The sequence below is a fragment of the Antechinus flavipes genome, chromosome 2, assembly GCF_016432865.1.
Source record: "Antechinus flavipes isolate AdamAnt ecotype Samford, QLD, Australia chromosome 2, AdamAnt_v2, whole genome shotgun sequence".
In the NCBI taxonomy this organism is placed as follows: domain Eukaryota; kingdom Metazoa; phylum Chordata; class Mammalia; order Dasyuromorphia; family Dasyuridae; genus Antechinus; species Antechinus flavipes.
In genome coordinates, this window is record NC_067399.1 from 174,921,807 (window position 1) to 174,937,943 (window position 16,137).

A 16,137-nucleotide genomic window follows, 5' to 3' on the forward strand; every position below is an offset into this window, starting at 1 on the left:
TACTTGGTGAAATATAATTTTAGAATCCTCATTCCATATTGTCCAGAGTTTTAGTTTGTTTTGATAGGTCATTTAATCTTAAAACTTTTATTTAAAAAATCTGTTAATGAACAACAGGTTAAATGAAAAAATAATATCTTTGGTGCAAGTATAAGTTTCATTAGCATCTTACTAGTGAATTTGAAGTCATCCCTTGTACTTTTTTTACTCCCTTTTAGATAAAGGATTTCAGAAACAGTAATGCAAACACAAAGTAGCATTGTGAATGCTGTATAAATGCACCATTTTCTTTCACAGATTGGACTTTGTAGAATGAAATGTCAGAGTTCCAATATTTATTATCTGAAATAGGTTTAACATTTGGAAAATACGTTCAAACACAGAACCTTAGAAAGAAAGGCAAGTGAATTTGACAGACAGCACTAGGGTAGACAGAAATCATGGATGACAATATTTTGTTTTACTCGGGGCAAAATTTGAAGACAAGGATCATTTTAGTTTAACAAACTCCCATTTGAGGTTTTTTTTTTTTTTTTTTTTTTTTTTAAGACTCATTCCCATCTGTTAAGGCAAGGGCCAGCAGAAATCAGTTTTAAATATACGTGACCACAATATTAATAATGAAGAACTCGTATTTTATTTAATGCTTTGGCCAGGACAGCTATTTAAAGGGGTTACTAGTTAAGGAAAGAAGAACAAACAGCCATCATTCACTTTCCTATAAGTTCAAACATTTTACTAAAGGTTTTGATTGGCCCTGCTGTAATCGCTCTGCAAATTAGTTGGGAATTTTAGTATTTCTATTAAATCAACAATGTCTGGTTCTTATCCAAAGATTCCGTCTAACGAAGATGCCAGTTCTCATGGATTGGACAGCCCACCCTGCAGCATTCCTGAGAATTGTACAATATAATAATCTTGAAAGTCAGCAGAGTGGATTATCCACTTTTTTTTCTGGACTTGAACTTGTGACCTTAACAGTAGCACTGCAAAAAGCAAATGTGCTATGCACTTTGCCATAGTAACCTTCCATGTATACTTTTCAACTTAAATACACACAACTGAAACAGCTACAATTTTAGAAAATTATGTACAAACCCTATATTTCTTTTGATTATATATAAATACAAATTAGCTATTTTTTCTAAAAAGTGGTTATAATAGTAAATAAATACAAAATAAGAATCTGACCATTATACTTCATGTGCTGGGGTTGAACCCATATAAAATGTACAACTAAAATACATTTAAAATCTTTAAGGAATAATTCTCTGATTAAAATATTTGTTTTCCCAACTTTTTGTAGACATAAATATATTTTCAAAATAGCTGTGTTTTTTTTTTTCATTTCATTACATAAATAAAGTCTTCATTGGGAAATATTAAAGTGTCAACTTGTATTTTTTTTTTGCTTTTGTCTAATATATATTTTTTAAAATTCTGCTGTGCTAACGGCACCCACATCCCTCCACAACCATATCTTGATAATTCTTTAACACGACTTTTTCATTTTCATCAAGGTAGAGCATGGAGATAGCACTGAGTTCTGTTGGTACACAGCATGCCTTGGGGATTTTGGAGTTAACTGAATTGACCAAAGTCTGAACAATGGCATGATTTGTTGAGTTCAGGTGATCAGCCAATGGAAAGGGACATTCCCCATGGCAGTAAAAGGCATGATACCCTGGTGGGGCAACAATCCAGTCATTCCACCCCACATCACTGAAGTCTACATATAAAGGATGTCGCTTGCAACTGGACTTGAGGCGTTTCCGCTGTTTGTGTTTTGCTTGACGCTTTTCTCTCTTGTGGAGAGGATGTCCTTTGCCATCATGGCCAAAAGTTACTAGTAATGGTCTTATCTGTGACCAGCTATGATCGTCCTGATGCAAAGACCTACTAATCCTTACATGTCTCTTGGAGACCGCTCTGTCATCATCCAAGTGAACCACTTCTACCACAAACCCGTGATTTGCCTGTCCCTGTGCAATCCACCTCATCACAGCGGGTGTGACATCAAAGTTTTCCCATTTGCTTGCATTATGATTTACCAACCTTGTGTCCAACAGTCTTGTGATGGGGTATTCAGAGATGGATGTTGCTGGCTTTATGATTTCATAAATATTAATACGATGATGGTGATTGGTGTTATTTTTAAAAGCTTCCTGAACCTGCTCCCGAAAAACCTTAAGTTCAGCTGAGGTGATAAATTCCTCATTGGGGATGGAAGTTAAATTAAAGAAGAAACGCCGGACTGTTTTCCCATTTGTTTCTGGCAGCTCTTCCAAAGATTCTGATTTGGTTGCAAAAAGGAAAAACAAAAACAAAAAGTCAGTCAGTATTGAAACACACAGTGACAATTGGAATAGAAACATTTTCAATTCAAACTTAGAAATTCAGCAACTACAAGAGATAAGATTTTTTTTTAAGAAAAAAGTTTCTCTTGTCTACGTGTTTGTTTATATGAGCATAAACAGTATGAACCAAAAATACAATTCACTATCATGCTTTTGATCCAATACTGGAGTACTACATTCCAGGTGGTTATAATAACGGGGAAAGAACTATGAAGCATTACTTTGGAATTCAAGGACTTTAGCAAAAATCTTTAGCACTGTAGTTAGCAGAGGTCTAATGAGAATGATTAAAACTGACTGAGGATTTACGGAAATTATTGCATTTCTTTTTTTTTTAAAAGTACGTCTTTAATGTCAATCCCTTAAGCTCTATTCCAAAACATTACTCTACAATTTAGATGATTTACAAATCTTGATATACAGATTTCAGTGTCCTAATTAAAGACCATGAACTTAACATCTGTGATGATATTTTACAAAGCACACCCTACTATTTCATTCAATAGTCCATAGACAAGGGCATTTATATGAATCTCCTTCTTCAGGGGAAACACATGGGTGGTACTAGGATACTGTGGTAATTAGGTCCAAACAATATCAAGAGAAATAGCTTCCCATCTGTAGTCTTTCCTATGACCTCCACATGACCCCCAAAAGCCAGGTTACTTTTCAGATACTTTTAAGAATAGTTTGTATTTGTGAGTGTGTGTGTGTGTGTGTGTGTGTGTGTGTGTGTGTGTGTGTGTGAGAGAGAGAGAGAGAGAGAGAGAGAGAGAGAGAGAGAGAGAGAGAGAGAGAACAGGCTTGTTTATATACACATACTACATTTGTTTCTGGAAAATATATTAAAACACAATTACAGAATTCTACAACAGATGAGATTCGACACCATGATTTTTTTCCCTTCCAAATTTTCAGTAATATATTATTCATAAGAAAGGAACTCAGTGAAATTTAGATAATTTCAAGAAAAGGACCATGGCTCTTTAAGAAAACATGGCAGAAAGGAATTTATTGGTTGCATCCTACAGAACACCCCAATGTCCCAATCCCTATTCTGATCAATCAGGTAAACAAATTCATTTGCTTTGTTGTTGTTCTTTCCCCATTTTCACTAAATACTGTGTAAGCCACTTTGAGTACTTGTTGTCTCACAAAGAACAAAGTGACACATATATTTTCTATTTAATTCAGCTTCCTTCTTCATTTTAAAGCTTCCTAAAAGATAAAATGACCATTGATCTTAAATTTTTGCCACTTAATTAAGGGTACCAACTAAAGTAAAAATCTAGGAAAAATCGTTATGTCACAATTCCACATCATAACAAGCAAAGACCACTTCATTCTTTCTTTTTTCCTTCATTTTTTATCTTCCTTCCTTCCTTCCTTCCCTTTTTTCTTTTTCTTTTTTTCCCTTTTCTTTCTTTCTTGCTTGCTTTCTTTTCTTCTTCTCTCTCTCATATATTATATATATACATACATATACATATATATATATATATATATATATATATAAAATTTCTTTTGTCCTTTCTTCCTTCTTTTTGATAATCATTGAGGACTAAAATCCAGATGTCTTTGGAAAGAGACCTGATGACACAGAATATTGGCCAGGCCACTATTCCAAAGGTAGTACTTGTGTATTAGCAAATGAGAGAAATTACTTCTCACTATTTTGCTTCTGTTTTTAAAGACTAAAATTAAAGGGGGAAGGAGGAGGAAGCAGTAATTTTCCCATTTATGTGAATATTTTAGCAAAGGAGCAATTCAGTTTGGATTTTTTACAAAGTCAAAGCTAATTTTAATTTTCAAGAAACCAAATTAATTGAACAACAATGTAAATGACATCTTGGCAAACATGCAAGCATTTCAAACCGTGGTCAGCAGATGAAGAAACCCATGCCAGGGGATAGTAGAAAACTTCTTTGCTTGCATTGGGGAAATTTAATCCAAGAAAAAATATCCCGGGCTTTTTACAATCTGTATAGCTCAATCCACCTAAATCTGCTCTTTGGAAACCAATCAGCATTCTCTATGCTTAATGGCAACACACTCCCACTGCCAAATGCTATTAACATTAGGATGGCTGGGCTACAAATTATTAACTAAAACTTTCAAGAGTGACCAAATTTTTAGACTCTTTTTTCTCCATCTTCTACATTTAAACCTTAAAGCGTTGGTTCAGCTAACTTCTAGATATACCAGGACACCAGAAATTTCTGGAGAAAGTTGGGAGAAAAATGACTAGTCATTTCCATGTATATTACTACCTATTTCCATGTATGTTACCACCTACTTCTCCCTTCACATTCAGTTCCCCTAACATAATTACATATGCAGTATGATTATCATACTTCCCTTTTGACTTGAGAAGGTTGGGAGAATCTGATCTAAGAAGGAAAAAATACACTACTCTTAAAACAGTTCATTTTACTATGGCACAGAAGGAAGTAACAGAAAAGAAAACAGGAATTAAACAGAAAGAGGAGTGGGAGGAAGGAAAAAGAAGAACATCTCTATCTGGTAGCCAAGAAAAAGAAAGTAACTAAAATGTAGGATAAGGAAAAGAAGAAAAACTTTACAATAAACAAAAGAGAGAAATGAAGGGGGAAAGACTGGGATAAGATGCATAAGAGAAGGCATTATTCACAAAGGGGGAATAAAATCTAGGAAGAGAAGTGTCAACAGATCAAACAGAGAATAACTTTAATAAAAACAAAATAAAATCTGAGTGAGTAAAAAACCTTGATTTTTCTACCCTATACCTTCAAGGTACTTAAGACATTCTTTCAAAGTAGAAGTGACATGAAGGCAGCCCTGATTATAGTTGTGTGAGTTAAACATAGGTCATAGGGATAACAGCATGCTATCAGAAACCCCCAAATTTTGGAGAACAGTTACTGCTACCACCTCTCCACACTTACTTTGGATTGTTTACCTCTCCTCCCCAAATGAGGTTGGAAAAGAAGGCAATGCATCACTTTTTATGGATCAGAAAAAACAAAACATGGTCCAAAAAATAAGGTGCAGAGAAGCAGCAAGAAAAACAAAATTAAAGGGAAGGCGGGGTAGTACAGGTACATCAGAGGTAACTAGAGAAAATGTAGCAATAAAGAATGGGAAAGAGAAATACCAAATTTGTAAGAGGAAAGAAACATGAATGAAAAATACAGGGAAAGAAGAAAGGGGAGGAAGAGGGGGAGCAAAAAGAAAGGAAGGGAAGAAGGAAAGAAAGAAGATAAAGAAGGAGAATGGAAGGAAAGAAGACAATTATAAGACAATCAGAAATAAGATGAATACTTATTGTTTTAAACATTTTTTTTAAATTGTGAGTTTCATTGATATGAGTATCCCATACATTGATGTATATCAGTATATGGGAGTGGGGGTGAGGGTAAATCCCTTCCAATGCTTATACATTTTTATGAGTTACTGTGGGCACAAGAAAATCTCCTGTTGGAATAGCCTCAAATAACTCAGGGTCATCTTCAGACCTTGGTGAGGCATAATTATAGATATATTAATACAAGCAAACAAAGAGGAAAAAATGTATAGTAGTATACAAGAAATCTAAAAAGTCTCTCTTTTTCAAAATTGTAAAACAAACAAAAATGAACCTTTTTTTGTCTGCCTACTGGCTATATAAGAATATTTTTACCCATATAAAATAAGTTTCCAAAACTTACTTTTCATTGTTTTTCATGCAGAGCAGAAAACAAAAGTTTAGAAGTTTCAGCTGAAGTATACAGAGGGAAGAGACCTGTGATGTCATCAATATAGGGAATTTTCAGATGAGGAAACTCATTTTACAAGGCTGGTCAGAACTTTCTTTGAACCATAATAGTTCAGCCACTTGGAATACTAAGAGATTATGATATGCCCCTAGGTAACACAACCAGAATGTCTCTAATGAAGGATGTGAGCCACCACATCTTCTTGGACTCTGAGGCTAGCTTTGTACTGATGGGTATCTCTCAGTGGGCACAAAATATGAATTGCTGACAGTATTGTAAATTGTCTTTGTTGAGGTAGCAGAATTTTAGGGCATCTGAACTTTATAACACTTGTTTGGGCAATAATCCTTACTTGTGGAAAAATGAAGAAAGTAAAGAGAAAAATAGTAATATTTCGTAATTGTGCCACTCGGCATTTAAAATAAAATGAAAAATTCAATTAATCTACAACATGGCCAGTATTTTTTTATCTGAATACATCAAATGATCTGACTAGCTTTCTGAATGTCTACTGAGATTTTGGAGTAATATATACTTAATCTATTTTGTCATTCCCTTTTCCTGACAGGAATAAAAAATAAGACAAGAAAATAAAGATACAATAAAAGGCAAGAAATCTAAGATGGGAATTGATAACAAGAGTTCATAAACCAAAGATCAGAAACAGAAAATCTTGTCAGTATGAACTAAATAGTTATGGGAACAAATAAATGAGGACACAGAATAGCATGTAGACAGTATAACAATATAATCATCACAAGTGCAGTTCCAATTTTATTTTATTTGCTTCAACTGGACCTGTGATTTCTTCAGTATAGGAAACTCCCTTCAGCAATACTAATTAGCAAATGCTCTGTAATGTAATGTATAGAGCTGCCTGAAACCTTGAGAGGCTAAATGACTTTTCCAGTGTCGTACAAATAGGATATATAAGAAAGTAGAACTTAAACCTGAGTCATTCTAATTCTAAAACTGACACTTTAGCTAGTAAACCTTGCTACCTCTTTCCCAACCTTAGAAAAATAATAAAAACTCTTCATTCAAAAACAGCTCAATAATTCCAAAAAATCTTTATTAAATATCACTCCATAGGATCATAAATACAGACCTGAAAGTGACCTCAGAGAACATATATAACCATGGTCCTTAATCTGGGGCTTATGGAATAAATAAATGCAAATGTATTTTATGTAGGCAGGGCAGTTAGATGGTGTAGTTGATAGACCAACAACCTTGGAGTCAGTTCAAATCCAACCTCAAGTACTTAGTAGGTGTATGACCCTGGCCAAGTCACTTAATCCTATTTGTATTAATTTTCTCATCTGGAAAATGAGCTAGAGAAGGAAATGACAAACCCACTCCAGTATCTTTGCCAAATAAACATTAAATGGGGTTACAAAGAATCAGACATGACAAAACTTCTAAACAATAATAAAATGTATACATACATTGTAAACAAATAAATATGCACATACATACACATATGTATGTATGTATATGTATATATGTGTGTGTATTGTGTGTGTGTGTGTATATATATATATATATATATATATATATATATATACACATATATAATTACTACATTTCCTTTGTAATCCCATATATCTTATTTTAGACATTTAAAACATGATTCTGAGAAAGAGTCCATTGGCTTCATCAGACTGCCAAAGAGGTCCATGAGACACTTAAAAAGGTTAAGGATCCCTAATCTAAATTTTGCAAATAAAGATGGAGGTCCAAAGAGGTTAATGGCTTGCTAAAAGTCACAAAATTAGTAAAAAGGATAGCACAGCACAGGTGACCTGTTGCTCTAAAATAGTGATTCCAAAGCATCCTTTATTTGATTCAGTAGCTCTCCCTCCTAAAAGTGCTGACATAAAATTTGAAAAGATATTTCTCAAGTTAAATTACACTTAATTTTCTTTTGAAAATTTCATAAAGCTTCAGGAGAAAACTGCAGATAGCATGAATTACAGCTTAAACTAAGATTAGAATCAATGCTTTGATATTTCTGACAATGTCACACAAATGAAAATAAAAATAGGGAAGAATCTAAGAACTCTTCTCCAAAAAAGACAAAAAAAGGTAATAATGCCAGGATTTTTCAAATAGAGAAAACTCAAGGAAAAACAAGAAGAAAGGCAAATAAAGTAAAGGTAACAGAAATTCTATTTCTTCCCCCAAGATAATGCCATTATCACAAAGAGAAAAAAATTTACTGTTATTAATAATACTCCTACCCCCCTTTAGCTACCCTAAAGTGCACTTTCCTGTCCTTCTGAAATAAACCAATGCATCATATCGCCATTTGAACTAGATTGGGGCAAAAAGACAATTTAGGTAAAAAAAAAATTACCAATGGTAGAAAAAGACTAAAAGAAAATCAGTTTCACAGTGATTGTCCTCTTATTTGTTTATATATATTGTTTATGTAAGCATAAACAATTCAGTCATTCATACAGAGAAGTCAAAAGACTTAGAATCTGGAGCCTGGTTCTGCCACTAACTAGCTGAACGCTACTTCAGAACTTGAAGCTTCCATTTCCTTGTTTTTAAAATGAAACACTTGAACTAAATCAGAGGTTTTTAACCTTTGTGTGTCATGGACCCCTTTGAAAGTCTAATAAGGTCCTTAGCCTCTTCATAAAACAAAATACAAAGAGAACCCATTATATTGAAATATCAAAATATTCTTCTCATCAGAGTTCATAAATTCCTTAAAATCTGTATTAAGAACTACTGGATAAAATGATCTCTAAAACCTTTTTTTGATTAAAACTTCAATGATCCTACTGTGTGAAAGACAGGATCATAGGTATTTCAGGGGATACAAAGAAACATGAGTCCCTGCTCTCAAAGTGCTCACAAAATAGGAGAAACTTTTGCTTGAGGGCTTACTTTTATACCTGAAACATGCATGATTTTGTTGGTATAGTGACCAATCCAGACCACTCTCTCTTAAAAGATGAAAACTGTGGCTAAAAAAATCTATAATTTTGTAGACAAGCTGGTGATAACTCTTTGAACTTTAAGCCAGACTGGTCTTTAGATAATTGACTTCCATTGCTTGTACCAAATTTTATTTTAAGCTTGATTGAGCTTGCTTTCTTTGAAAAGGAAAGAATTTGGGGCAATCTTCATGCTATGGTGACACCTTAAAACAGAACCTGCTTTGGGACCAGTCATATATATTGAAGAACACTCATTTAAGATAGAATATATAGATTAATGGCAGTTCATCAATTCTTTTGGATAAAATATGATCTGATTCTGTGAGTAACATTAGTCCATTTGTTGGATTTTGAGATTTGGCAGAGGATGGAGGAAGAGGTCATAATACACAGAATTCCATAATTCAATAAGATTTTACCTGCATTTTGAAGTTTCTGCTATTAAAGGGATTGGGGAGGGGGAATGATTCTGAAGAGAAGATGGGTCATGGTCCTTTAAGTTTATTTTTCTTATCTAGCCAACATTTCACAACTAACCATACAGCCAAACCTTGTAGGTTCAAAAGAACTGACAAATCTGGGATCATCTGAAACTTTGCTTATAAAAATGTAAATGGCTTATCTATATAAGTAATTTTAAATGGTCTTCTCACCCAGAGGAGCTAATATCCCAAATTCAAAGGAGAACTTTAACCAGATGTATGGCACTTTCTTTCCTTTGAAATCAGAACACAAATACTTGTACAACATTAAAAAAAAAATTAGCACAGACAGGACTTTACTGAGTTAAACAGAAGACATGATAACTGATAAAAATGATTTAAGATGAACTAGCATATGATGTAGATTAGTTTTACAATGAATGAAAGAGCTACAAAAATGACATTTTCTGCCTTACTATAATTACTCCGTAATTATATACAGTATTGTCCTTAGAATTCCAGGTTGTAAACTAAGAAAATCAATGATTTCTCCTCACCCTGAGAAATGTTTGGTTCTTCAGTAAATAAACAACCTTTAGTTGTATCCAAACACTGAATTTTGTCCTCTAGTAAAGCATGTAATGGCAGCGTTCCAATATATTTTCATTTATTTCTGTGTACAGTGCAAAGGCCATTGACATACTTGTAACAGTAAGTATCAAGTATCATTTCAAAGAATGATGACTCAGCCTTAACAAAGTTATAATAAATAAAATATCCAGATTTGCAAAATACTGAAATATTAATGAGTTTCTGTCACATTACTTATTTAAATTAAATCATGATAAAAAGATAATTTTTTCACTGCCCCATTCTTTTTGACACACAGTCTATGAATTTGATAGGAAAGATTCAATTTAAACATGCAAAGCAATCTGCCTTATTTAGGTAAAAATAACTTATTATTTTTATACCTGAAACATGCATGATTTTGTTGGTGTAGTGACCAATCCAGACCACTCTCTCTTAAAAGATGAAAAATGTGGCTAACTGGGTGGTATAGTAGATAGAGCTCTTGGCCTGCAGGCAGGAAGAACTGAATACAAATATGGCCTCAGACACTTTATTAGCTGTGTGACCCTGGGCAGTTCACTTGACCCTCTTTTCCTTAGATTACTCTTCTGTAAAAGAATCTGGAGAAGGAAATTGAAAATCTCTCCAGTGTTTTTGTCAAGAAAGTCCCAAATGAGTTCATCAAGAGTCAGACTGAACTGACATGACCAAAAAAAATGGTTTAAAGCTTAACTGAAATAGATTACGTTTTCTTGGAAATAAGATGATAGGGAAAAACAAATACAAAAAAAAAATGTCTATTAAATTTACATATATTCATGGGAGGCTGCCTGGTTCAAATAGAAAAGAACTGGCTCTTAGGTCAAAGAAACTGTGTTCAAGTTTTTCCCCAAATGTTTACTCTCTGTGTGAATTTAGAGAAGCCATTTCATTTTTTCCTAAGCCTCTATTTCCTAATCTGTAAAATGAAGGGGATGGACTAGATCGCCTAGAAGGAGCTGAGGTTCCTTCTACTCATCTCCTTTAAGATATTATGTAAAACTTAAATGATCTCAACATTAAATAAGATATATAACTTTTCTATGTTAAGTTGAAGTAAGGTTTCCATATTAAAATGCCAATTTCTAGAGGAGATATCAAAATATCCATTGTTGTTATTTCTTTGCTCTTAAAATCCATTTCAGTCAGTATCAGGTGAACAGGAGAGGGGGGCATGGAATTTCAATGATCCCAAGAATTTGGTGACAAGGGTCATAGCTATAATAACAGTGACATTACTACAAAAATCAACAGAGCCTCTCAGAATTTTCAGTTGCTGAAGAATTTGTATTAGATCTTATTGTCCTGGGTACCAAAGTTCAAATGCCTGAGAAGTGAGATTGAAAATGAAAGTGACTAGCAAGATTTTTCCTTCTTTATGTGGATATTTTGAATGTAAGAAGCTCTTTTTCTTCTTTTGCTTGCTTTGAGACCCAGTAATCACTAAGAGCAAGTGTTTTAAATAATAAAAGTCATCCTCAATGCTGTGAGAAAATGTTTGATAGGAGAAATTTTGATGTATGTTTATAATTAGGGCCAGGCTATTACTATTATATTTTTAACAGCACTCAGCAGCAGGAAAAAAAAAAAAAAAAAAAAAAAACAGCTCCCAAAGAAGCTACATGGATCACTGTCCTATTCTTCTAACCATCTGTGTCCTAATCCTTTCACTCTAATTCCTTACCAATTGATGTCTTGAAGTATATGACAAATATAGTCTAGTACTTTATTCATTTAAAATTAAGGAATATATCTCTTAGCTGATATAAAAAATCTCTAAAATGTGGATAAAATGACACCTATTTCACAGCATTATGAAGATAAAATGAGTTCTTTGTAAAGTATTTTGAAGACTTTAAAGCTCTATGTAAATTCTAGTTACATTAATGATTTAAACATCTCCCAAATGAATTGCATTCTAATAAGATTTTTACTATTTGTCTTAAGAACTTAAATACAACGTAAATGCTGTATTTCTTTAAAAAAAAAAAACTATAGCTTCAGACACTGTAATCAATATACTGACATTTTTGGTACTTTTAACTAAAAAGATTTATATCCACTATCATAAAAATCATATTACCTGCAAGTTTAGGTTCATATAAAGTTAAAGAGACAGCTGGTACAAAGCTTTCCTCTGCAGGATTGTTAAGGATTACCTTATTTTTCCACTAAAAGTATCTCAGATTTAAGCAAAAGACAAAAAAGTCACTGTGGAAATAATACAATTGATTGTTGAATTGATCTCTCAGAGGGATTAGACAGGGATTAGAAGCTTTCTAAATCATCCCAGAAGAACTGTAATTTAGGAGTCTCTCAGAGTATATAGCAATAAAAAAAAAAAAAAAAAAAAAAACTATTTGTGGGGATTTTTTAGGTGGACTTGGTCTAAAAATCTCTTATACTGGATTTCAGAAAGGGAGACTGAAAAATGAGATGGAAAAAGAGTGAATGTGTCAATATAAGCCCTCTTTGTAATCGTTTAATGTCCCCCCCCAAAAAAAAAATTAAGGATGTAATACCTGCAAACTTTTCAAATTTACTTTATTAAAAGGTAATCTTGGTAAAAGGAAGCAGTTTTACTTTTGTTGTTCCTATTCCCCCAGTATTTGTTTGCATGCACTACTTCTCATATGTTCTCCTGTATGTCCATTAAAAGGGAGTCAGGAGACAGAGGGGAGAGCTACAATCAATGTTCACCTTAACTAGCTGTTAACTCCAAAGATTCAGAATTAAGGTTGGATATTGTGTGTGTGTGTGTGTGTGTGTGTGTGTGTGTGTGTTTGTGTGTGTGTGTGTGTGTACTTAAGTATGAGGGGTGGGGAGGAGGAATCCCTTTTCCTTCTACTAGCACAAGGCATAAAAAACTGAACAGGCAAGTTTCCCTAGCTCTTGTCTTACTGCCATCAACAAATGTTTACTGAATGTCTCAAGATCACAATGTGATCTTGAGAAGCATCTTAGCAATCATTTAGTCTTCCCACACCCCCACCCCCCATTTTACAGATAAGGAAACTGAGATGGGGAAGTGATTTGTCTCATGCTATAATACTAATAACTTGTGGCAGAGAAATTCAAAGACCCAAACCCACGTTTCACGACTTTAAACCATTAAGCTGCCTCCCACATCTGGAAGGCTCGGTAACTAGGTACTGTTGAGGACACAAGAGATGATCCATGCTCATACCCTTCACCCGCCCAGTTAGTTACCTCCCCAGTACCTCACCTTCATGGTGGAAGCTCCGGACGGTATTAGCCCGGCTGGTTGCTCTCTCCAGCCGGTAATCCATGGTGGGATCCCCCAGCTGGCCCGAATGCAGGCGGTAGAGATCTAGCATGTAGGGGGGGATGATCGCGTTTTTGCTAGGGCTCGGTCTCTGCTTCAGCCCGAACATACTGAGGAGCCGCAGCTCAAACTCGCTCAAGATTTCTTCTGACTGCTGCGGCGTGGAGCGGCCGGATTCAGCAAACTTCCTCCGGCCCACCTCCGGGATGAGGCCGGCCGAACTACCCAGCAAAACTTGGTAAAGCAGCAGCGCTAGAAGAGAGCGGATCCCGGCAACCATGGTCAACCTGCAGAGAGGATTTGGGGAGTGGGGTGGGGTGGGATGGGGGAAAGGATAGGGACGGACAGCAAAAAAGCAAGGATGGAGATGAGTCTAGGAGATCCTTGACAGATGCACCATGCCAGCGGGCCGGGACCTTCGCCGGTGGCACACTTGTCCCAGGTGTGCCAGCTTGCCCAGCAAGTCCGCATCTGGTCCTAGCCACGGCCCGTGCCACTGCCCCGGGAAGATTGTCCTGGCGGCCGCCTCCCCAAGATCTCTGGACTCCGGGGACCTTCCTTCCACCTACCCCGCCTCTAGGGGGCAGGGGCGCCATGGCTGCAATGGGGAGTGGGCGCTAGCAGGGGCTGCCATCCCCGGCTGCACCCCGCCCATTCTCTAGATTACCACCACCACTTTCCCTCCCCCCGCTCCCCCACCTTTCAACAATCTCCCGGAAACTCCAATGGTTGCTGAGACCTCAATTTAAGAGTTTAAAACCGTCCGAGAGGAAGCAGATCGAATTTGGGGGGCCCGGGAAGGACACCAGTGTTTTAGATAGAGGGGCTTCCCATTCCTTTCGCACGCGAAACTAGGGCATCTGAGGTGCGGAGAGGGCCATTTGGTAAATGTATAAGCTCCATTTCTCGTGGCTTATGTTAACTACACAAGATACTCATTTCAGCGATACAAAACCACACAGCACAAAACTTTTAGAAACATTATGCCCGCCCTGCATAATTTCTTAACACATACACATTAACGTAAACACACAGCATATCGCTTTGCATTATAAAACACACAGAATGTATATGACTTCCTGATACACATACACCATATTTTACTTCCAGGCATCCTACAGTCACAATATATGACTTCCGAACATACGTGATTCAGGTCACAACCACTTCCACACAAACACAAACATATACATACATATATATCTATATGTATACACACACAAACATAAATATGAAACATATTTTGTAGGTATGTTGTAACACTTCTTTTTATACATACATAGCACAAGGAAAAATAACTCGTATATACACAAACACATTTGGAGGGTTATAGTACGTATAACGTCGGAATGTGTGGGGGGGAGGAGTGGAGGATTGGGTCTGTATTATTTCAGATGTCAGAGTATTGAAAGAAAAAAAAAGGAGAGAATCAAAGTCTTTGCCTTTCTTATATCTTTAGAAACTAGATCGTCTTATCTCTTCTCAAAATTAGTAGTAGGAAGGGGCCAACAGAGAGGGAGATAGAGGAAAGTTCTCAAGAAAGATGTGTAACAGAGAGACGGGTACCTGGTTGGAAATGGGAAAGATTCCTGAGTCTAACGGGTGAAACAGAGGGGCAACCCTCTTTAAGAGTTTTTTTTTTTTTTTTTTTTTTTTTTAATCATCAGCGAAGTGTTAACAGCCATAATAAAATATCTTGGAAGGGGGAGGAAAGGAGCGAAGGAAGGAGGGGCGAAAAGGGAGTGCACTTCAAGTTGTCTTGGAGTGAAGCCGCCAGCGAAGGAGGGGGGACGGTGTAAAAGGGTGGGGGAGTTGGAGCCAGCTGCAGCTGGGACCGCGCTGCACGTGGGCACTGTAGGGTGTTTACCTTCGGCCGAACTGCGCCCGCCGGGCGGGGGAGGGAGGGACGGAGGGAGTTTGTGTCTGTCGAGCTCGGGGAGTAGAAGGCAAGTGGAGGTGGGCCCAGAGCCTCCGTCACCACTGGGAAGCGGGTCAGTATAGGTGCGAAAAGCTTAAGCATCACAGGACCCCACACCCGCCCCCTCTTCGCAGTGCAAGCCCTCCCCAACCCCCAGAGAATCACTCCTCTACCTTTAGGAGACTGCCGATTGACTAAGAAGCACACGGGGGCACGTCCATTGAAACAGCCTCCACATGGAAAAATCTCTGGCGGTGGAGATTGAAGCTGTGATTTTTGTATCCGTTCCTCCTCCCTGGTGCCTGTCGAGGCGGCCCCCCCCTTTCCCGGGTGGCAGCAGAGATGATCGGAGTCTCCAGGAAGAGAAGCTGGGGGTCCGGGACGGGGAGAGAGTAAAAGGAAAATAAAATTTCCCCGAGGTTGAAAAGCCACCAGTTTTGAAAGGGGATTGGGGGTAGTTATTTTCTCTGCAAGTTCAAGAAGTCCTCAGCCAAGTGCTGACACATAACAACAGCGAGAAGGAGGAGGAGGGAGGGGGAGAAGGGGAAAAAAAGTTCTGAAGTCGTCCTTAGGAAAAACCACCCGCTGGCTGCCTTCTCCTCCGAGACGGATAAAAGAGGGGGGTTGTGTCTCTCCGACTCTTCTCTAGCTTCTCTGCCGCCCATCGTTTGGGGAACACATCCTGAGAAAAAGGTGCCCAGAGATGGATCCCTGCGGCGGAAGGTGGGCTGCAATCCCCTGGGTTATACCTGTAAGGGAGTCCTGGGAGGTTAGTCTGAGTAGGGGTGGCAGCGGCAGAGGCAACAGCGGCGGTAAGGCTGGCGTCTGCAAGAGAGTTTTCTGCTCTCGATGTG

At 37.0% G+C, this 16,137-nt stretch overlaps 1 protein-coding gene across 1 annotated transcript; it reads right to left on the reverse strand.

Moving 5' to 3' along the window:
- Positions 1 to 320: 320 nt before the first annotated feature.
- On the reverse strand, positions 321 to 15,555 carry BMP2 (bone morphogenetic protein 2). The gene is made up of 3 exons (XM_051975946.1): positions 15,457 to 15,555; positions 13,306 to 13,652; positions 321 to 2,293 (listed from the first exon to the last, which is right to left on the reverse strand). The coding sequence occupies exons 2-3, from the start codon at positions 13,643 to 13,645 to the stop codon at positions 1,449 to 1,451; spliced, it is 1,185 nt and encodes a 394-aa protein (XP_051831906.1). The 5' UTR covers positions 13,646 to 13,652; positions 15,457 to 15,555; the 3' UTR covers positions 321 to 1,448.
- Between the last annotated feature and the right edge of the window lie 582 nt (positions 15,556 to 16,137).